Here is a 23327-nt window from a genome sequence, read left to right on the forward strand (position 1 = left end):
CGGGGTGCTAAACCGGTTCGCGAACCGGTTCGAAAATTATAAATGACAAATTGCAACATCAAAATAAATTACAAATAAAACATCTGAAATCAGCACATACGAAACGGGATACATCGCAGTGTAAGGCTCAGGGATTTCTACCAGGAATGGTTTCTTTATGTGCGCTCAAAGGTTACCTCACCGACGTTTACGCATTAGGACTTCATCTAATTGGGTTCGACGCAGTAGCTGTAAAATTCGCGACCTCCTTACAAACCCACCGACAAGTAGAACTCGCTAACTATCCCGCCACCTCGGCGTGTAAGCAATTGAAGGAACAGTGGGGAGAAAATACAGCTTTCTTTATTTGAACTAGCCTTCGGTAACTCAAATTAGACCCTTAAAGAAGTTTTCATTAAACAAGATACGGAATATGAAAAACACTTCACCGAACGCAACGCCAGAAGGACGTAATAGGATAAATATTAAAATAGAAGAGTTCGCTGTCTCACAAATATGTTAGCTTCTAAGTGCCTATACGAAACCGGATACATTATTATCAAACTCCACAGCCATTTCTTTTCTCATGCCGATGAAAGCAAGCTTCAAGAACTCGCGCGTTCTAGAAACGTGTTATGAAATGAGCACACAGCAGCATTTAGGATTTACGAGATTGTAGTAAAATGAAATCCCGTGACGCGATTTTTTTTTTGCACAGCCTTCCAATTCTTTTTCTTCTGTGCAAGCCGCGACCAGCGCAATACTGGTTCCTATGTCAAGATTCATGGATGCAGCGTTTATATTCCTAAGACTGAGTGGAGAAGAAAAATATGTAAGCGAGGTGTGTGTCAGTTGACGGCACTTAAAAAACAAATGGCATTGATAGCACATTCATTGTCAACAGCGCGTGGCCGAACCGTTTTGACATGAGCCGGTAACCGTTATTTTTTTTCCGGTTCAGTTCCGGTTCGGGTTCATCGCAATAACAATATAACGGTTCGGGTTCAGTTCCGGAAAAAATACCGGTTCGATTCTGGTTTTCGGTTCGGTTCGGTTCCGGTTCGACACCCTGGAATTATCGAAAAGAGGTTCATTGACAAGGTTAAAAGTCATAGAGTTAAAATTACTCCAGTAGGAAGCCGGTCTTTCTTAAGTAATTTATGACACAATCAAATGGTACTATAGGAGTCCCCCCAATTAGCAGCGCTAGGGTGAAAAGAATCTGGTGTGAAAAAAACTCTGGGAAATGTGTACGTCGTTCTTGCTCAAGCCCTGGGTACAGCCACAAAATGTGTAAAATTGTTAAACGCTCCCCACATTCATCACACAGGGGTGGGGCTTCCCCCTGAGCAGATGTTTGTGGGTGAGGAAGGAATGTCCAATTCTAAGACGACACAAAAGAACTTCAAGGCGGAGGGTTTTGTGGGATGCACTCTCCCACATACCAAGAGCTGGTTTAATCCTGTGAAGTTTATTTTCGCATTCCAGACTCCACTCCGATTGCCATAGCTGGAAAACTGATGATTTTACCGAGGGCTTCATTCTTGAAATGGAATCCGTGAGGTGGTTGGCAGTAGGTGGTTAGAGCTCGTGGCCAATTCGTCTGCTCTTTCATTACCTAGGATCCCCACATGGCTAGGCACCCAGCAGAATGTTATGACTCGGCCAAGCCGCAGACCACATTGTACCTTAGATCGGACAAGTTGTGCCAGTCTATTTTTACTTCCCTTTATTGAGCAAAGTGTGGTGAGCACACTTTGAGAGTCCGCGAATGAAATAGATTTTATCGTCTTGCTGATGAGGGTATATTCCAAGGCCATCAACACTGCATAGAGCTCTGCCGTGTAAATACTTGCACATTCCTTGAGACGCTGAAGTTTACTGAATCCTTCAGAGTAAACTGCTGATCCTACAAAATGCAATGATTTGGCACCATCGGTATAAAATTGGGAGTAGTTACCATACTTCTTCTGCACCCCAAGAAATTTTTGCTGAATCACCACTGGGGGGACGTTATGTTTATCAAATCTAGTAAAATACCAATCGCAAAAGACGGGCAACATACTCCACGGAGCTTTATTTTCACCCTTCTGCAAAAGGTCGGTCTCGTCAAGGGTGAGGTCAAGAGATGTACAAATGTCCTCAAGGTGAAGACTTAAAGGCGGTACAACCGTGGGCTTATGTTCGAAAAGACAACCAAACCGATAATGTTGCAAGGCACCATAAGTTGGGTGATTTGGATAGGACAAAATTCTGGAAGCATAAGTCACAGCAAGATAACATTGTCTGTGCCTAAGTGACATCTGATTAAATTCAGCGTACAAGCTAGGAATGGGCGATGGGCGGAAGGCACCTGTAGCGAGCCTTAAACCGAGATGATGCACAGGATCTAACATTTTCAGTGCAGAAGGCCTCGCTGAGTCGTAAACTATAGCACCATAGTCCAGACGTGACCGGATAAGGGAGTTGTACAGGCGTAGCAGACATATTCTGTCGGATCCCCATGACTTGTGCGCTAAGACTTTAAGAATAGTAGCTGATTTAAAGCACTTCTTCTTCAGGTCCTTCAGGTGGGAAACAAAGTTTAACTTTTTATCAAACGTTATGCCCAAAAATTTATGCTCTGTTTTTACACTAATAGGAACCCTGTTTAGCGTCAGTTCTGGATCTAGAAACAGCCCCCGACGCAGAGAAAATGGCACGCAGAGAGTCTTATCAGCTGAAAACTTAAACCCATTTCGTCAGCCCACTGACTAATTCTGTTGATGGTAAGCTGCAGTTGCCGCTCACAGCTAGACAAATTACAAGAGGCCGAGATGTGAATATCATCCACGTAGAGGGAGTATGAAACGGAAGGTGGAATTACCTTTGACAACGAGTTTATCTTTACGGCAAACAAGGAGACACTCAGTACACCTCCTTGCGGAACACCAATTTCCTGGATATGCTGGGTGGTGCCAAGTCGAACTTGAAAGGAGCGACCTGTAAGAAAACTGCTTGTACACCGCAACATGCGACCACGCACACCAGAGGCATATAAATCATGAAGGATACCATACCGCCATGTCGTATCATATGCTTTCTCCAGGTCGAAGAAAACAGATACACAATGTTGCCTATTTACGAAAGCTTCACGTATGGTCGTTTCCAGACAAAGTATGTGGTCCAAAGTAGACCGCCCTTCTCGAAAGCCACATTGGTTATTAGCAAAGAAGTGGTTATGCTCCAAAATATATATTAACCGCCTATTAATGAGGTGTTCGAAGGTTTTGCCAAGGCAACTCGTTTACGCGATTGGACGGTAACTACGTGGGTCCGAAGGGTCCTTCCCAGCTTTCAGCAAAGGAATTACATGCGCCTGTTTCCAGATTTGAGGAAAGTAAGCTGCTTCCCACAGATAGTTGAAAAAACCTAGTAGTGTGTTCAGCGATTCACAAGACAACTGACGGAGCATTTCATGGTGGATTCCATCTGGGCCTGGAGCCGACCTCTTCTTGGAGCCCAGAGCCACCTCTAGTTCTTGCATTGTGAAAGGAGTGTTGTATGGCTCAGAGCTACAACCGGACATGGGTATACGGTGACACTCAGCACTTGCTTTAAAACGTTTAAATTCCATGCGATAATTTCGGGAGCTGGAAACATTCTCAAAGTGCTCTCCAAGCACATTAGCAACATCTTTCAGCGAATTAGCAGGGGAGCTAAATAGAGGAATAACAAAGCAACGGTAGTCCCCTTTGACTTTTTTGTACCTATCCCAAACTTCCTTCTCCGAGACAAAACTATTAAGGGAGGAAATGTACTTGGTCCAGGACTTCCACTTAGCTTTCCTCCTAGTCCATCGGGCCTTCGCTTTTAGTCTTTTAAATGCTTTCCTATTTGAAGAAGTAGGGTACCTCCGAAAGGGATCCCATGCCCTATGCTGCTTTTCCCTTGTGGTAGCACAGTCTTCATTCCACCAAGGCCTACACCTCTTGGGTAAATTTTCAGAGGTGCGAGGAATGGCGTCTTGGGCGGCACTTATGATTTGCTCCGTAACATACACTGTCGCTTCTTCAGGTGACAAATTTGCTAGAACTGACGGATCAAGCACGGCATCAAGTTTAAAGAGTGTCCAGTCGGCTTTGTCCAGTTTCCACCTAGGGGTTTGTTTTAAAATAGTCGGCAGAGAAACGAGGCTTTCGATTACAACCGGGAAATGATCACTCCCAAAAGGGTTGTCTAAAACCTTCCAAGAAAAACAGGGAAGTATTGATGGTGATGAAATGGAGAGGTCAATGGATGTGAAGCAATTATGAGTGGAACTATAAAATGTTGGTTCTTTCTTATTTAAAAGACATATGTCTGACGAGAGTAGAAATCTTTCTACAACAGCGCCACGAGAGTCAAGGTGCTTACTGCCCCACATGGGACTGTGAGCATTAAAATCACCACAAATTAAAAAAGGCGTTGGGAGTTGCTGAACGAATCCTTGAAGTTCATGAAGATGCAGTTGACAATGAGGTGGTAAATACAAGGACACAACCGTAATGAGACGATCGGTAAGAACACGTACCGCAACTGCTTTTAGTGATGTACGAGAGGAACTTCCACACATGCTATGCCACTCCGTACAACAATGGCAACACCACCAGAAGAGTGGTCTGAGTCCCGATCCTTTCTAAAAATGCGGTGACGATTAAAAACATTTGTATGGGTGTTGTTAACATATGCCTCCTGCAAGCACACAGCAATGGGCTTTAGCTCATCTAGAAAGAAATGAATGTCATCAATATTTTGCAGGAGACTTCTACAGTTCCACTGTATAAAACTATATGTGTTCATGTTAAAAATGATTTAAAGTAACAACAAAACAAAAAAAGAAACCTGCTCTAGGTGCCCTGGGGCGGTTTGGGTGCGGTTGCTCGCGGATTGAGCTTTTTCTGGGAAGACTTTTTAAGCCTGGTGTCATCAGGTGGGACTGAACGAGGGGGAGGAGGTTCACTAACTTCCATCCGCTCCTCCTCAGGCTGTACGGCTGAGGGAGCAGCTGGTACGGGGACCTCCTTAGATGTTGAGGCCTCTCCTGGCGTCTTAAAACAAAACACACCCTCCTTCTTCCTGGGAGGGGTCCGAGTAACCAAGGCAGGCACATCGTTCGATGGCCCGTCCTTTGGAATGGAGGAGGCACCAATGCCTTCTCCCTGAGGCTGCTGTTGCCGTCTCTCCTCTTGTCTCCCCTCCATTAGCACAGAGGCATCCCTCGCCTCTGCACCATCTGGAGGCCCCTGTGGTGTCTTCGGTTCCAACGACAAACGTGAGTCGTGGACCGAATCTTTGTGAGGCAGGGGGAGGTGGTGGAATTACCAGGTCATTAGGACAGACCTGGGTTTCTACAGAGAGACTTTGATGGCACACCCCTGCACGTGCCATCAAAGAGTATGGCCCCTTTTGCAGGAAGGAGAATCTCTTCCTGGCTTCGGGGAATGAGATGTTCTCTTTCACTTTGAGTGTTATAATTTCTTTTTCTTGTTTCCATTTTCTGCAAGAACGGGAATAAGCAGGGTGAGGTTCACCACAGTTGATGCAGCAAGGTAGATTTGAGCAATTCTCTGAAGGGTGATAATTTTTGCCACACTTGGCACATGTCTTTCCACGGAAGCTCAGTGCACTATGGCCATACCTCTGGCAGTGAAAGCAACGCTGAGGGTTTGGCACATACGGCCGCACTTTACAGCTTTGATCGATTCTGGGAGCGCTCTCAGCTCAAAAATCAGAATGACATGCTTTGTCTTAATCTCCTGACCGTCCCGGCGAAAAGAAATTCGCTTTGTAGCTATGACTCCTTGGTCACGAAGGCCATCGACAATTTCCTCTTCGGGGGATTCTAGAAGGTCATCTTCTGATATTACGCCTTTAATAGTGTTCAAAGTGCGGTGGGGTGATACAGTAACCCTGTAGTCAGAAACCAAGTTGAGTGCCAGCAGGTCTGCGCATTGTTGAGAGGTCACAACTTCAACGAGAAGATCTCCAGATGGCATTTTGTTTGCTTTAAAATTCTTTCCGATCACAGATTCAAGAGTCTTCGAAACCAGGAAAGGGGATAGCTTGGATAAGGGTTTTTCCATTTCAGAATGCATAACAAGAAATCAAGGAAACTTCTCCACAGGTGTAAATGCTTTCATAACGTGTACTTCGGTCCGGACCCTTTTCAGGGCCCGATCAGGTTTTTGGTTTTGTTTGGAACCCATGAGAAATGGGGAGGCGTTCGGCGTCTGTAGCACACCACCCACCACGGAGCCCAACATGGGGATAGGTAATGCGCCATAGCAATAAAGGATTTGCTGACGACATTACGCTATCAGTGCTACCACCCTACTGAAAAAAAGTATATGAATCTATATAAGAACTGATATGAAATATCTCAAAACTGATATGCGACATATGAAACTGATATGAAATATCCAAAAACTGATATGCGATATAAGAACTGATATGAAATACCCAAAAACTAATATGCGACATATAAGAACTGATATGCAACATATGCCAACTGATATGAAATATCCAAAAACTGATATGCGATATAAGAACTGATATGAAATACCCAAAAACTGATATGCGACATATAAGAGCTGATATGCAACATTTGCCAACTGATATGAATGTGTCCAATAAACATATAAGAAATAAATTCATATAAGTTTCTTCAGTATACGACGTGCCGCGCGGGAAAGCAAACACGTGACTTGGAACCGCAGTGGAGCGGCTTGATTTACTGGCTTTCAAATAATTACGGCATGAGCGTTTACTTTTTATTAGGAGATTCGTCCCCTGAGCCGTTCTAAATACTCTCAGAGGTACGACATTACTGAAAAAAATCCAACATGCTGAAAATATTATTTATTGCGTAGGAGGTCACCGAAAAACTTCGTACTTACAAAACGACCTGTATAAAAGGCGGAAACGCAGAGCTCCGAAGTAGTTATTGGGTGTGCTGTTGTATTCATGTTTGTTGTGCCGTGTATGTGTATATGCCCTCAATGTATTTGTTCAACTGATGCTAGTGGTATGCGTAATGTATCTACATGGTGGCGTGAGTAAATAAATATATTTTTGCAGCACATGAATTGGGCGGTACCTAGCGCCACCTAGCCTAGTGTAACTGATATGCGGCATAGGAAACTGATATGAAATAATAAGTTCTGATATGAAAAAGGTGTCCAATAAACATATCAGAAAAAAATTCATATAATTTTTTTTACTAGGGCAAGACACTATAACCTAGTGCGGGTCCAGACAAGGGGTCTATCGCCACCCAAGGTTAGCCCTTGCCGCCAAAGATGGTGAATATGAAAGAAAGAAGAGCAGAAAAAAGAGAAAGATAAGAGGGGATAGTAGACGATGTGGCGACTGACTGAATCATCCTGGTCTGGCCAAGCCAGGACACCCGTCTACAGGAAGCAGGGGCCAAAGTCGTGTGTTGCCGCGCCCGGGGGGCCCCGAAGGGTCCAAACCTACCCCGGGCACAGCTCAACCACCAGGATGCCCTTTTCCCTGGACATGGGCTCGCCACGCACAGCCAGACGTGGGTGGGTCTTAGCCACTTTTTACTCAGGGTCTGTGGTGTCGCCAAAGTGGCTGGGGTCTGTGGTGGTGCTACTCACCAAGTGAGTAGCACTTGGAGAGTAGCGTGGTGCTACTCACCACGCTACTCTCCAAACACCTGTTCTCACAGGTGCCCCCTGCGGGGTTGGTTTCATTTTTGGCTTCAAGGTATCGGCTACCGACAGCTGACTCGGCATACTCCCGCACTTGAGCTTGATGGTAGTTCCGCTTGCTAGACGCTCTTTCTTGTAGGCCTGAAGTGCATCTGGGTGATTCTTTAGATGGAATGCTAAGGTGGTCGTTGTGCCCGTTAAAGTTTTGAGGATTGCCCTGTGCTTCATGCATCGTGCATTAGTCACCGGTGGGATTTTTAAGAAATATTTCCAGATTGGGTTGCGATAGACAACGCCATCACTTTCGTTGTCCACAGCGGCTGCAGCGGACAATCCTCCCATTCGATCAAACTTTTGCAGTGAGCAAATGGAAGCGTAGCGTTGGCAGTACACAAGTATGCTGGTGTGTCTACCAACCGGGAATTCTCAGGGATTTTGAATAGTCAGGGAAAACTCGGGGAACTTGTTCTTTTATCCGCAAATTTTTTTATTTTTTATATATTTTTTTATTCTTAGAAGTGTTATAGATTGACTCTCACAGTCCAAAATTCTTCAGATATCAATGGAGTGGACCAAACGTACAGTCGAGCCCGGTTATATCACGCCCGTGAACTTCGTATTGTTTAAATGAAACAGTCCAAACAACCCCTAGAAAATCATTGTTTTTCTGTATCGAACGTCCATAACTCCCATGGCGGGGACACTCGATGTAGCGAACGAAGACGAAGAACGGCCAAGCGCGGCTGTCCTTCGCTTCTCTCTGGGTCGGATTGCGCCGGCAAGGAGCACATAGCTGGGGTTGCGGGACTGGCAGGCCGCCAAGCCTGCATACACGCAAGGGATACGCAGTGAAAAAGTAATTGTATAAAAGATAAAAAAGAAGGACCAATTAAAACAAAAAAAAATGGAGGCTGGCAAAAGAAAGGGGAAGGGCACCCGTGCGCGTGGGGAGGGCAGGGAGTGCCCACTGTTGGAACGGTCGCGTGCGCTCTTTTCACCAGACACCGCTGTCGGTGCATGACTAGCCCCAAAATAAAGTGAACAAAAAAAAAAAAAAGGAAAAAGAATTTCGTAAAGTCGAGTATGTTAACAACAGGGGTTGAGCAATCACTCTTTGAACGCCTTATCTTTGTTTACCTTTTTCTTTCCTCGTTAATGCTCCAGTCTTTCTTTTGGAGCGCAGCTCTTACCGCTCATTCACACTGGAAGCGGATCCGCGGTTGCAAAGCGGTTGCGATTGCGGTTGTATAAAGATCCAGTACAATTGCACGCGCACTCAATGACATGAAGTGCGCGTGTAATTGTACTGGATCTTTATACAACCGCGTTCGCAACCCTTTTGCGAACGCGGATCCGCTTCCAGTGTGAATGAGCGTTTGCTTCTCGTCGTCTCCGCATGGAGACGACGAGAAGCAAACGCCACAGGGCGTTCCTGCCCATCCTGACCCCGGTGCGACAGGACGGCTCCTACCCCGTACGGTGACGCATCTACGGTGAGGACAACAGGCTTGGCCGGATCGAAGTGCACCAGCACTGGAGCCTTAACGACCAGCTCCTTGCTGCGCTGGAAGGCCAAGTCCTGCTCCTTCTTCCAGGCCCACTGCTGCCCATCACGAAGCATGCAATGCAGCGGCTCCAGATGCGTCGACAGGTTGGGCAGGAACCTCCTGTAGAAGTTGATGAGGCCGAGGTAGCTCTGAAGCTCCTTCTTGCTCTTGGGCTTCGGCGCCTTGAGCACGGCCTCAATCTTGCGGGGTGCCGGGGCCAGGCCAGCCTGGGAGATGATGTGTCCCAGGTACTCCACGCTGGGGGTCAGGAACACGCACTTGTCCAGCCTCAGCTTGAGACCGGTGTCCTGTAGTAGTGTCAGGACTTTGCGCAGGTTCTGCAGGTGGTCCTCGTCGTCGGTACCGGTAACCAGGATGTCGTCCAAGTACACCGCCACGTGCCTCATGCCCCTGAAGAGGTTGTCCATCTCTCTCTGGAAGATGGCTGGGGCTGAGGCCACGCCGAACGGTAGGCGCGTGTACTGGAAGAGTCCCATGGTTGTTGAAATGGTGACATACTTCCGGGCGGCATCCTTTAGCACCAGCTGCTGGTAGGCATCTCGAAGGTCGAGCTTGGAGAACTTCTGTCCCCCGGACAGAGCCGACCAGAGATCTTCTACCCGAGGCAGCGGGTACTTCTCGACGGTAGCGACGGGGTTGATGGTGACCTTGAAGTCCCCGCAGATCCTGACGCGGCCGTCTTGCTTGAGGACTGGAACGATGGGTGCAGCCCACTCGGAAGACTTGACGGGCACCAGGATTCCCTCTCGCTGCAGCAGTTGCAGCTCCTGGGTGACCCCGTCCTTCAGGGCAAACGGCATCGGACGCGGCTTGAAAAACCGAGGCCGGGCTCTCTCGGGTACGTGGATGCCGACCGTCGTGCCGGCGAAAGTGCCCACCCCCGGCTGGAACAGGGACTGGAAGTCGGTCAGGAGGCTCGGGACGTCCTTCACCACGTGCAGCGCAGCTTCTTGGTGCTTCGGCAGCCGAACACCCAGCGAGTGAATCCAGTTCCGGCCCAGCAGCGTTGGCGACGACCCCTTGGTTAAGTAAAGGGGAAGGATTGCCTCCCTGTCGCCAAGGCGAACGCTGACTTGGGCCCGACCCTGGACCTGGGAAAGCTGACCGGAGTAGCTGCGCAGCATGACGTCAGACGCCTCGATGGACACGCCGGGGAAGGTCCGCTTGAACAGCTTCCCGGGCATGACCGACACGCTGGCCCCTGTGTTCAGCTCCATGGTGATGGGGTGGCCGCAGATTTCGACTGACACCAAGTAAGGTGGCACAGACGATAGAGGCTTACTCGTCTGCCACACGTCGAAAATCTGCGGGTCCTCGGCCACGACGTGGACCCTGGCTGAGGAGGTACCCGGACCTTGTGCCGCTCGTCCCCGCCGCGTTCTTTTGCGACGACCACCCTGGCCGCGGGCTTGGCTGGAACCCGGGCTTGAACCAGGCTGCTGCTGCTGCTGCTGCTGCTGGCCACCGCTCGTCCTCCCCCCTCGGCAGACACGTGCGAGGTGCCCAGTTCTCCCGCACGTGAAGCATTGTGCTTGGACGAACTGGCACTGTGAGGGGGAGTGGGCAGCACCGCAGCGGCTGCAGGCACCGCTCCTTGTCGCCATCTTGTTCACCGCCGCTTCCGTCGACGGTGAGCCGGCCGCACGCGCTATCTCGCTGGCGTTCTTCGCTGCTGCTTCCATCGCCAGCGCTGCCTTCACCGCGTCGTCCAGCGAGGGGTCGGGGAGCTCCAGGAGTCGCGTCTGCATGGCAGGGTTGTTGATGCCGCAGACGAACCGGTCCCGGAGTAGCGAGTCCAACTGGTCGCCGAAAGCGCAGGTGCTCGCTAACCCTCGTAGCGCAGCGACGAACTGTCTGAGGGTCTCCCCGTCCGGGCGGCTCTGGTTGTTGAAGCGGAACCGCTCCATGAGCGTGGACGGCGCCGGGCTGAAGTGCGAGCGCAGCGTAGCGAGCAGCTCACCCAGCGTTTTGACGTGCGGCGTGGCCGGCTTGAGGAGGTCGAGCAGGAGGCTAAAGACACGGGTCCCGCAGCTGGCCAAGAAGATGTCCCGCTGTTTCGCCTCAAGCGTGTCGTTCGCCCGGAAGAACACGTGGACCTGTTCTTCGTAGACTGGCCAGGCGGACTCATCTCCCTCGAACGGCTCGAGCCTCCCGTAGAGCGGCATGGCGACAGGAGCGGGGCGCGGTGTTGCGACTCTCTCGGCGGCGTGGGCCGAACCGTGCACGTTGGTGGCCTCCAGTGCCACGGTTCCTCGTCGCCAGTGTCACGATCTTTCTCGAACGTGGACAAAGGGGGCCGAAGCACCCGCCGAGGAGAGACGACACGCAGCCTGGTTGTGAGGGTGGACGATGATTGGCCGGAGCACGTGCGCTCAACGGCGTTTATTGGCGCGGTGAACAATGTTGCCCGCCGAGCCAGGCGGCCGCAGACGGGCGGATTGGAGGGGGCGCCACTAACTTGTCACAGCCACCACACATAAACCTTATTCTCCCAAAAAGTGCTTTGAGGTGGTTGCTGTTTGACTTCCTTGTCGGGACGAAGTTGGCACCTTTTGCTAAAAGGAACTTTGTTGTCTCCACAGCTGACTTCGTGCTAAAAAGCAAGGCTTGGAAGGTCTCATTTGTGAAAGCATTCATTCCTGAAGCCACGAGTGTTTCCTGGATGCTCTTCACACATAGCATGAAAGCTCGTTTTCAAGCCACACCAGTTGAGGGTCGTCCTTCATTGAGATGGGTCTTTTTTGTGCACTTCCTGTGTAGGTCGTGTCATGAATGTCAAACCATTCCTTCATTGTCTTCATGAAACGTGTGGTAGGGCGGTGATCCTGCTCTTTATTTTTTCTTTGAAAACATAAAGAGCAGGATCACCGTTTGATTTTTTTTGAAGGTGTTCTAAGGCTGAAAATACTTGTGGGGATAATATTTGCACAGCATGAAGCACTTTCATCTTTTCTAGTTTTGTGGGGTAGACATGCTTCCTTGTTAAATTCCGTGCCAGTTTCATGATTAATCATGATGATTTGGTTTGGTCCAGAGCTTTTCACGGAAGGACATCTCTGCAGTTCTGGAATATAAAAGTAGCTGAAAAAAAATTTCAGACCACTCACTAGATCTGTAAAGTAAGCGGGGTCAGAGGGATCCGAAAGCTCAACTGGAGAAACGTCACTGTAAACATGGAGTGAAGCTGAAGACACCTTTGTTACACCCATCTGCCTTTACACTTGTACAAAGAATTTGCTGTTTCATACTCCATTGTCCATTTCTTTTTTAGTGAAGTTCTGACGTCCCAAGGACATTTAATCTCCGAAATACTGACTCTGCAGCAGTTGTACTTAATCAAGGCATCTGGTGTTGCTCCAGTGAAAGGGAACAAAGTTGAGCTGAGAAAACTTCTTTATTTAATGTCATACATGACTGTTCTTGCTTTAAAGCATCTTCAGTGGCAAAAAAAAATACACAAAGTTGCACCTGAGAGTGGCTGACGGCTGTTTCACAATGCAGTGCTACAAAACGTTGCAAAGCGTTTTGTAGCAATTACTGAAGGGAGTTCGCAGTCACCGATGGCCATCAGGACAAGAGCCACGCTGGTCCGCCGTCCTCGTAAATGCTGCAGAGCTGATTCCATTGGAGCCGCACCGTAGGCGGTGGCTTGTCCTGTGGGATCACCCAGTCCTCAAAGGTGTTAGGTTGGAAATGAGCGCCAAAGGAACGGGGACAGGTGAAGAAGTGGACGACAACACGGGGCGCACTCGCAACAGAACGTTTATTAGAAAACACACATGCCTAAATACCTAAAATACAACATTGTCACTTCCAGCCCCAGGATGATTGTGTTTGACAACTTTGAGGTGCACGGGCGTCGATCACAATGCACGGCGTCTGTTAGATACTTGCCGCGTGCTCCCTTGCACAATCATTAATGCAGCGGCCTGTTGGCTTTACATACGAGCTCCCACAGAATAGTGGTATATCGTAGACGACAGATGTTTTACAATCCACAAACTTCGTTTGGTGTTTCTTTTTGCATTCCTCACTAGCCTTTCCGGGGCATTTATCCTTCTGCACAAGGCCGAGGGTTTCTTCGGGGCCGAAAAAACAACCGGAACATTGTAACGCTTCACGACATTTTTTAAGTTGTGGGAGATAGCGTGAACGTAAGGAATGATAGCCGGTCTGGTTTTTTTGCCGTTCACGGGCGTTTAGGCGAACACCTCTATATTTCCTTTTCAGGCTGTCCGCTGCGTCAGTCAGAGGTTTCCGCGGAAAACCTACGCTTTCTAGATGATCCACCTGTAACAGGAAGCTCCTGCCCATTTCATGATGACAGGATTTGGCCAATGCAGCTCCGAGAAAGGACTGGGCGGTACCTCGTTTTACCAGTTTGGAATGTGCGGAGTCGTAGGGGAGTGCATCCTTCTTAGAGCGGGGTTCATAAGCCCAGCAAATGTGGTCTTCTAGAAACATAAGTTTCAAATCTAGAAACTGCAAAGACCCTTCCAATGTTCTTTCATGGGTAAACCTCACCCCATGGGAGCAGGCCGCAAAAACTTCCATTAAATCAACTGCAACAATATCAGTAAGCTCCTTATGTGCGAGGACAATGACGAGGTAATCATAGACATACCTAAAAATTCTAATATCGTCTTTATTCCCAAGTCTTTCAGCTATAGCTTGGGTCACAGAGTATTAAAACAATATCACACAAGACGGGGGCCACTTGCAAACCAATGCAAATGCCCTATTTTTGCACATCACATCACCATCAAAAGACACAAAGGTATGTTCAAGATAGAAAGACAGGAGTCCAATGAATCTCCACACTCATACCACAGGAGCTCCCGAAAGCCGTTTCTCCATTCTTGTCGATGCATTTGGTTACAGCTGTAAAATGGGCCTGATGCGGGACAAAGTAAAAAAGATCTTCAACATCAATTGAAAAGGCATCACACTTCCCTCTAGACCAACCCCTCAGGAAGTCAATCACCTCATCTGAGCTGCGGACTAGGAACTCATCATGCAGTTTCAATGACGAAAGGTGCATTATAAGAAAGATGGAAAACTGGTACTGACACGAGTCTCTCTCTGTAACTATCGCCCTAAAAGGGACGTCCCTTTTAATGCGTCTTAGTCACGAAAAAAATGTCCAGGGACAGCTTATTACTAGTGTTCACCTTCCTCGCTAAAACAGGAAGGTCTAATTCACAGCATAATTTCTTTGCCCTCGACTTCACCCTGTTCAGAGATCCTGGCTTCACTGGCTTGAAGTTCTTGTCAACAGGTTCCTTGGCTTTTTTGCTGTACAGTTCATCGGGCAGGACGAAAAATCCCCCTTCCTTGTCCGAGGTTAGTAGCTTGAGGTTGGCGCACTTGAAGTGGTCAACGATGGCCGCCATCTTCAGGCTTTTTGGGCGTTGGCCAGCGGTGCGGCAGAGCGCATCATACGTAAATAACTTTTTAAATATTTAAAAAAAAATATTTCACTCTAAATATGGCCTTTGCACGCAATTATATGGTGCACCTAAGCATGCTTGAAAAGAGCCGTCAATAATGGCTCGCTTTAGGTTACGACTCCGCTTGCGTTCGGTCACTTTCTGTTAGCTTGAGAATCGCCACCTTCTTTTATAGCGTTGCAGTTGAGTACTTTTCGCACTTCTTAGCGGCCGTTCGCAACTGCGGAAGAACAGACAGGGCCACGACCGAACCAGCATAGTCCGAAAACCCGATTCACCAAGACGAGATGAAAAGCACAATCTTTACTTTAAAATGGTATTAGTGGGTGCCAAATTTTACTGCTTAGGTTAGTGTTCCAAATGAGCACTTCTCACGCCCTAGTAGTTTTGATGACAGCCTTTGGATTCTAGGAGGAAAATGAAGCAATCCGGTCGTGCGACTCAAATCAAATTTGGGGGTTTTACGTGCCAAACCAACGACGGGCATCTGGCACGCCCCAGCGGAGGACCGAGGATTAATTTCGACCACCTGGGGATCTTTTGACGTGCAATCGAAAGCTCGATTACCAAGCTGCCTTCTCCGCAATATACCTCCATCAGATTGCAGGCACCTCGGCCGGGATTCGAACCCGCCACATGGGGATCCGTAGGCCGGCACTCTCGCCTCGGAGCCACCGAGGCGGCTTCGTCGTGTGACTGAATGTGACGTAGGTGCACTGGCTTTGGTTTGACTACGATCATGTGATCATAGTTATGGTCACGTGATATCGTAGATAATAGGTCACGTGATTTAGAGGATTCCGTTCATGGCTACGAGCGACTTCACACACATGCAGGGAGGGTGAAGAGACAAGGGAAGGGGGTTGCGTGGTCTCTAGGTCAACGCAATTTATTCTGCATCCCTGTAGCCCGCATACACGTCAGCAGGATACCTGCCCCTAATTGTCTTGACCACACAGGATGGCAGGGGCCGCCTATTCTTCTTTCCCAAGCGGCTCCACAGCCACAGGGCACACTGCCTGTAGGCTGCAAATCTGTAGTGCCTGGAACAATGACAGAGATTGGATGTAAGAAGCAAAGCCTATCACTCTGTTGGCAAATTCTACACTTGTTTTCATTTCTCTAGGCATGTAATCATACTCTGCTTTTCTGTTACGTCTACTCCAGCTATCACATAGCAGAATCCCTATTTGGCAGTCCATGTCGGATGGGCTGGACATGGAAGCCAAATTGAAGTGAACTGCTGTAGATTCATTCTAAATGCTCCAGAGTTTAAAAAAACAAAACAAAAAAACTACAGGCCTTGGTTCTCCTAACGCACCTCCAACTCCTATCGACACAACAACCAGTTATACACCGGAATTAACAAGGAAGGAATATCTGTTGCGTGGTCATGATACATAAAATAAGTTCACAGGGTCCCAGTTCATAATTGTAGATAATATCTGTCATTGGTGTTGGTGACGAATATTGCGTCGCTGTGTTTTGGGAAGGACACATGAAAATTATGTGCACTGGCCAGAGGGAATGGGAGCCATTCATCCAGAACAGTGGAAAGCTCCCCATATGATGTTGTTTAATTTGGGACAAAACAGTGCAGTTCGTAAGCCTGTGAAGTAGTGGTGTGCAAATATTGGTTCGAATTAAATAGTGCACTGTCGTTTCTAGCATCAACAGCGCAAAAAGAGCCGGTTGCATCGGCTTCTCTTTGCAGCGCGAAGGTTATGGCAAACATACTATTCAATTTGAACCAATATTCGCACACACCTACTGCAAAGGTTTCCTGCACACAAGTGCCAGGGAATGTGAACTCATCAGAGAACGTCCCAATTTAACATTGTCTAAAGTGCTGCTGGCACTGCCGAAGCTTGGCATTGGTACTGGTGATTAGGGATTTGAGAATAGCAGCCTGGCCATGAGTGTTCTATGAAGCTCGCACAGAACAGTTTTGGTGTAAACATACGAGCTGAAGTGCTCATGCAATACTGGAGTGGCCCCAGCAGTTGTGATTTCATGTCTCTCCGACACAATCCGTGTCAATATCCGAACATGTCATTCTGACAGCTTCCATTTGCCATGACAGCTGCTACCACCCCCATGTGTTTATTGGTCCTGAATACCTTAGGGCTCAGGGCACCGCAATCATTTGCTATTTGGTCATATACGCATCTGCAAGACACATATATCAACATTTTTTCCCGTTTTAGACTGCGATATGTCTTCCATTATGCTGTGTTGATTTAGAGGTGACACTACTATCATCAGAGTAGTGGGGATACATATGAGCACCCCCAGGCCTCCCCATTCTTGCACGAGAAACTTTGAATTTCAGTGTTTATTTCAATGAATAGTGTTGTTAGAAAAATATTTTAACGAAAAATGATGCGATACTGTTTGGTGACCTATTCCAATCTCGAATCCTTTCTGTCATACTCACCCATGTGGGCACTGCAACATCATCTGTTAAAAAAAAAGCATGGATCTCGACGACGACAGCCTGCTTCTGAATAAGCTGTCCAGATATGGCACTCCTAAAAAACTATCCCAGCATAGCGTGCAAAGAATGCCACACCAGCGGTGCAAGTGTTGCTGGCACCACAAGGAACATGTCGAGATGATCATCCACCGGCTTCAGGGTGTCTGGCATCTGCATCCAAAAATAGTGTAAATCAAGACCCAGACACCCAATAATTATCACCCCACCTTGAGATTTTGGCTTTTCAACTAGATCAGGGGATTAAGGGATCGAAGCTAGGAAGGATTGGAGGGCAGGACGCCTTGACATGTCTCTGACTGGGGTGTTTACTGCCCTATATACCTCCCATGGACCAAAAGCCGTCCCAAAGTGGCAACAAAATATGTTACGGGAGCCAAAGTGTCATGCTGTCAGATGCCGGCAAAGTTACGACAGAGAAAACGAGCAGATGCAAGTGTGGCTGTTGTCGTGGCGTCCCCCCTTGTGACAATCAAGTGAGCACAAACTATTGTGCAGCTCTTGGCACAGCAAATTAGGCAGCTGCCATACGCACATGGACTCTTCTGGCACCGCCAAAATTCTTGACGTGGCAGATTTTTATAAAAAAAGTAAGCAAACGTAAAACAACGCATTGCAAGCGTCCCGGCTGGTGCCTTTGTTGCAATGATGTTCACATGCACGTAAGGGCAACTTCGGCAGGCTTGCAGTTACACGTGCTTCGTCGCGCGGGCGGAGACAACGGCTGTTTGACCGAAACCGAAACCATGCCACTCCGCGCTCCGTCGCCAACTGTATGGTTCCCAAAATAGTATGCAAAATGTAACTGTCCAGCATACGACAATAAACAGTCCAGCGACTTGTGCTTGCCAGGCCGGCAGGCGAGGTACAGGCTAAGCACACAGAAAAAAAGAACCTGAGCGTATTGATGCAAGACACTGCGAATCAAGGTCAAAAAAGTTCTTGGAGCGCTTCGTGCAACGACTGAACTCGAGACAAACAAGCGCGCTGTGCGGGTTCAGCGTGCAGACATTGCCTTCTTTGCTTTAGCTCACTTCTCTTCACCAACTTTCTTTTGCGGCAGATTTTTCACGTACCGGGGTCCCTCTCGAAAGAAAGCCCACCAGGAAAAACCTAAGTAATCAAAACTTCGCCAAGCAGTCATTGAGTTAGAGAGGGATTTTTATAGCAGCGTATGATTTAAACAAGAGCAGGAATGTCGATGCGTTTCAGTTTAGTAAGCGCCATATCTGCAGCGACGTGGGGACGGCAACACACGACGTCGCGCGAGCGCTTCAGCTCAAAAAGTAACTCCCGCCGCGCAAAAACGTGGTTTTGTCTCACAGCATGACGGCATGTTTGGCACCCAATACACTAACGTCTGAGAGTCCGCACACGCCCGTGTCTACCGCTAAAAAAAAAAAAGACGCGAGGCGAGATTCCTGAGACGACGAGTGCACGAAACGCGAGACGTCGGGAAAAATCATGCAAGACCAAATAGACGATTAATACAGGGTACTTTGTGTCGGGTGGCGTCTTGTGCGACCTAGCTTACGCATGCTCAATTACGGTTCTCAGTTTCGTTTCGTTTATGAAAGGCGACCAAAATTGCTTCTTTGGCGCAGGCTTGGCACGGATTAGCCATATTTCGGTGAAATGTAGCAGGATGTAGCAAAGTTAGCCCCTTGGTGCAGTTTGGCGCAATTGGCGCAGCAATCACATCCCTGCACTGTTTATAAGTGTGTCTCAGCCACGCCTGGACAGATGCCTCCGAGTCATCAATGTCCGCAAAGACATCCTCGCGTGGCTTTCTGAATACGGAGGGCATTATGCTCATTGACTGCATGTAACCGGCCACCACCATCAACATCGCCCCGTATGTGGCTACCCTCAGGTGATTGCGCGATTCACGAGAAGCTGCCAGGGAAAGGGGCAGCAGGTACGCTCTTGCAGCATGACAATGCCCATCCCTACATTCACCGTACTCCCTCAACCTAGCCCGCAGTGACCATCAGCCATTCAGCACCATGAAAAAACCACCTATGAGGACCCTATTCCATGGACACTGGTGAACTCGAAGCGGCTGTCCAGGCGTGGGTGCGAAGCACTCCCAAAGAGTGGTCCCGGAACGGAAAGGCTGCCACACTACTAGAACCAGTGCGTTCGTCTCCAGGGGGACTACGTTGAGGAGGTCGACACGCCTACCGACCCCTAAGTGGACAATATCTGCGGAAAAATAAATCGTAAATCAGTATGGTACGCCCCCCATATGGCTGCACTGCCTTGACAATTATAGTATGGGAAGAAGGAAATTTTTTTTATTTTTTTGAGTGCATGGCCTGCAGTGGCATAGCCAGAAATTTGTTTCAGGGGGGTGTTTTACATTGCTGGTGTGTGTGGGGGGGGGGGGGAGGGGGATACTTTGCATCGCTGGGCGAATGGAAGGTTTCTAGTTCGCATTGCCATTGCATTGTAAACGGTGCACGAACCAGAGCAATGAGCCTTCAATGACTGCCTTTTTGTGTAGTTTCTTGACCAAAAAGCTTGCAAACACCGTCTAAAGCCCCTTCTGACAATTTGGATACTGGAGTAAAGAATATGACTTTTGCCGATAGGGTTGGAATATAAGTCTCCACTTGCCTTCTAGAGGAAAGACGTAGTGGCATCCATGGACTCAACAGCAATCTGTGCCTATGTCATCGTTCTCAAGTTTTTGATTGTTTTGACCAGAGAACATTGCACTCGCTTGGGACACCCAAAAATTGAAAGGATGCATTATCGAAATGCCAAAAATAAAAAATGTTGAAAGAACAAACCGCCGAAATCTCTATTAGCCGAATCACCCGGTACCAGAGACCAAACAATTCCAAAATATTATGTTCAACACGAACCTACAGGGTTCTAGATTGAGAAAGTGGAAGAAACATTTGTTCTGCCAGAGGAATTCTTTGTTTGTTGAATATGATCTAATAGTTTGTGTGTATTTCCCAAAGAAAGCTAAGGATGTTGAGCTTGTCCCAGTTGCCCAAAGTGGCTGTCAGGCTCTCTTCTCGCATGCTTTGCTTCTTGTGTGGTAGATGGCGAGGTTCTAATCTGATTTCTGCCTCGATATCGTCTTCGAGCGCAGCTTGCACATTTTTCATGCTCCTAATTTTGCAGAAGACACTTCCATGATTCCAACACACTGGTGCAGCTAGCATCTGCCAATACCGTACCAAATATGGCGATCAGATATGTACGCATTCTCACCTTTCGGCGTTTTGCTGTTGGGCATTTTATTTTTCGACGTTTCAATGTTTAGCCTTTACATTTTGATTTTCGTCATTTTGATATCGGCCCCTGTTTTGATGGGCTTGAAGGTCACACGCAGAGACTAGACCTGGTAAAAGGACGAGGATGTCTGAGCTGAAGGTGCCAACTGTACTGTCGACGTTGACAGTGCACTTGAAGCAGTTGGTGTTTGTTTCTTCTCAAAAAGATTGCCCAGCATCAACTTAGCTGGCATAGCTAAGCTCATTTTTAAGATAGCAACAAGGCATTGATGCATGCAAGATAAAGTAGGTGTATGCAGTTTTCTGAACTCTTAGCTCTGAGAAACAAAGTGACTGGAGCATCCTTCCCCAACACGGTTGCGAATTACTGCGTCAATATCATAACTTCGTGCTTATTTATTTGTTGCTTCAAAAGTGTTGTTCTGTAGTATAGTGCTGGTCCAGTCCATGAAGCTAGCAGGAAATAATCTGGAAACAGTAATTCTTCGTTTTTCTGAACTTGGGAAAATGCAAAAGCTACGGCATCAGCAAGCCAATCGGGGCGTGTAAAACAATGCATGTGACAACGTAATGTCTTAGTGTACTCCTCCTGTGGAATTTTGGCACGTGCTTAGCTCCGTCGCTCAGACTGGCCCACAAGGGCAGTAGCTTTCACCCTTTGTTGAGTTATGCTAAGACAGAAAAGCAAGGAAACTGCATGAGACGAATACAATCTCGGGAGTGAATTAATCTTCGGCTCTCGTTGACAAAGTAGGACTTTCAAGCCTTTGAGGCCACCTGCTCTCTGCGAGCTTGTAGAGGGGCTTCAGGCGCTAATTCGGCTCTGTTCAGAGACACCATTTGAGCAAGCTGCGAGCCAGACTTGGGTTTCTGACACGGACTGCGTTATCTTTGTCGTTTGCGCCAAAGCCAAACGTGTGGGATATCCACTGCTCTCTTGAGAGACAGAGAAAGAGAGAGAGAGGGAACCTTTATTAGTTACACCATAGTCCGGTGCTTGATTGGGGCCACCAGTGCTCACCCGGTACAGCATGGACATGCTGTACCAGTAGGAGCAGTAGTGTATCAACGAGTTGAAGCTGGGGGGGGGGGGGGGTTGAGCCAGCCTGCCTAGTCAGAGGGTCGAGAAGGGTGAAAAAGAGGGAGGTAAGGGAGCATTGGGCATGGGGACAACGCCAAAGCATATGTACATCCAAGGTGTCGCCTTCTATTGCTCTCGACGAGGCGAGGCCGTCTCGACAAGAGACGAGGCCATGTGACTGTCATATATTTCATAGTGCTATTGTTGCATAACATTGCATCTAAACAGAGCAAGAAAATGACATATCTAAACTGATAACCGCAAATGCAAGGAAAAATAGCTCTCCATGATCTGGCCTAACGGGAAGAAGTGTAACGCTCGAAGAGGGCGGTCTCATCAGAACAGTTCGTTTAGAACATATAAGAATATGTGTAGTTTATAGTGGGACAGCAGTTGGAAGTGTCCGTGTTTCTGTATTGAACAAATGACTGGGTGGTAACTAGGCAGGCTGCTTCTCATTTAGTCTCTTGAAAGCCTCCCTGGAGCGCTATATTGCGCCTGGACAGTGGGGGTTATAATTAATTTCACTATCGGCAACACAAACAATTCATCGACCGCTTCCCAGGATGGTGCTAAACGTTCATCTAGCCTAACAACAAGTTATTACAAGTACGTATGTACGCTGTGAATCGGACAGTGAACGTAGTTGCCGAGGGCACGGTCCTCACCGAGACATGGTGAGTTTGCTCACGCGCAAAGCATGACATCGTACTCACTCGCTGGCACTTGCGCCCATCCCTTGCTGCCCGTAGTGCCGCATGTTGAGGTAGGCCAACCTCAACACCTCAGGGTTGAGGCACAGGGCCTCGAAGTCCGGGTGGCCCGTTACGCAGCCCTGCCGGCCCTGCTGCTTCCGTGCGACGGCCGGGTATTCGCGGCAGCAGACGCACTCGACGACGGTCTCCATCGGCGCGCAGGAACCACATAGACACCTTCGCAGAAAACACGCATCAATTACCCATTAAAGCGGGGTATAATGGAGCGCACCACGTACCAGTCCGTGTTCCCAAGCCGCCCGATTCCATCGTCGGGTGCGTCTTCCAGCTCTTGCGGACTCGCTTCACCGCGGCGCGGCCGTTCGTCGTTGCCACAGTCGGTGCCCGCGGCGCTGCGTTCGTCGACGTCGCGCATCGGGGTCGAATCATAGGATATGGCACCCATGTCAGCTGTCCGTTCCAGGATTTCGAGCTCTAGAGACGTTAGGTCCGAAAGGTCCATAGCGCGACCGTGGGATGCGACGAACGACGAATGCTGAGCACAAAGTCCGAGCAACTTTGGTCCGGGCCCCTTGACGACGGTCCGCGCGTTGGAGAGATTCCTCCGCGGGTCGGCGGTCGGTGACGCGTAGTGACACTGGAATCCTTCGATTGCCATTGGCTGATGCGTAAAGAGATGCCCCTCCCGTTTTCCGGGGTCATCTCAGAAAGGGGGGCGTGCCGGGGACTTTGATAGCAATTTTAATAGGGAAATCCGCCGCGCATGACTGTAATTTTACGATTTTTAGGATCCTTAGGACCCATAGATTGAGTTACCGCCATATATAGACCATCGCAGAACGCTCCGGAGGGCCCCTTTAATGGCACCCGGCAACAGCGACTTCCTGTGATTTTTGTACGGCGTGTGGGGCACCGTGCAATCAAACGCGTCGTTGCGTAGGTGTAAATGAACGCCATTTGCGAGTATTTAGTGCGTGGATTGTAAACAGGTTAAAAGATATATATTTCAGGCGTCTGGGATGACTTGTACCAAATCTAAAAGACACGGGGCGCTTTCCAATTCACAAACTGAAGTTTGCTAATTAGTCTTA

General features: G+C 48.4%; 1 protein-coding gene across 3 annotated transcripts; it reads right to left on the reverse strand.

Moving 5' to 3' along the window:
• Positions 1 to 15418: 15418 nt before the first annotated feature.
• Positions 15419 to 22990, reverse strand: LOC115324669 (P2X purinoceptor 7). 3 transcript variants are annotated; one of them, XR_005718220.2, is made up of 4 exons: positions 22515 to 22990; positions 22237 to 22452; positions 17132 to 17341; positions 15602 to 15737 (listed from the first exon to the last, which is right to left on the reverse strand). XR_005718220.2 is itself a non-coding variant. In XM_029985288.4 (3 exons), exons 1-3 carry the CDS (start codon positions 22892 to 22894, stop codon positions 15584 to 15586), a joined length of 750 nt encoding a protein of 249 aa, XP_029841148.2. In that variant the 5' UTR covers positions 22895 to 22990; the 3' UTR covers positions 15419 to 15583. The 3 variants fall into 3 exon arrangements, 2 of the variants coding, with proteins under 2 accessions (XP_029841148.2, XP_029841153.2); XM_029985288.4 differs by lacking the exon at positions 17132 to 17341 and having other exon boundaries at positions 15419 to 15737; XM_029985293.3 differs by lacking the exons at positions 15602 to 15737; positions 17132 to 17341 and adding an exon at positions 20017 to 20540.
• Positions 22991 to 23327: the final 337 nt, after the last annotated feature.

The sequence above is a fragment of the Ixodes scapularis genome, unplaced genomic scaffold, assembly GCF_016920785.2.
Source record: "Ixodes scapularis isolate PalLabHiFi unplaced genomic scaffold, ASM1692078v2 ptg000005l_1___fragment_1__unscaffolded, whole genome shotgun sequence".
NCBI classification, from domain to species: domain Eukaryota; kingdom Metazoa; phylum Arthropoda; class Arachnida; order Ixodida; family Ixodidae; genus Ixodes; species Ixodes scapularis.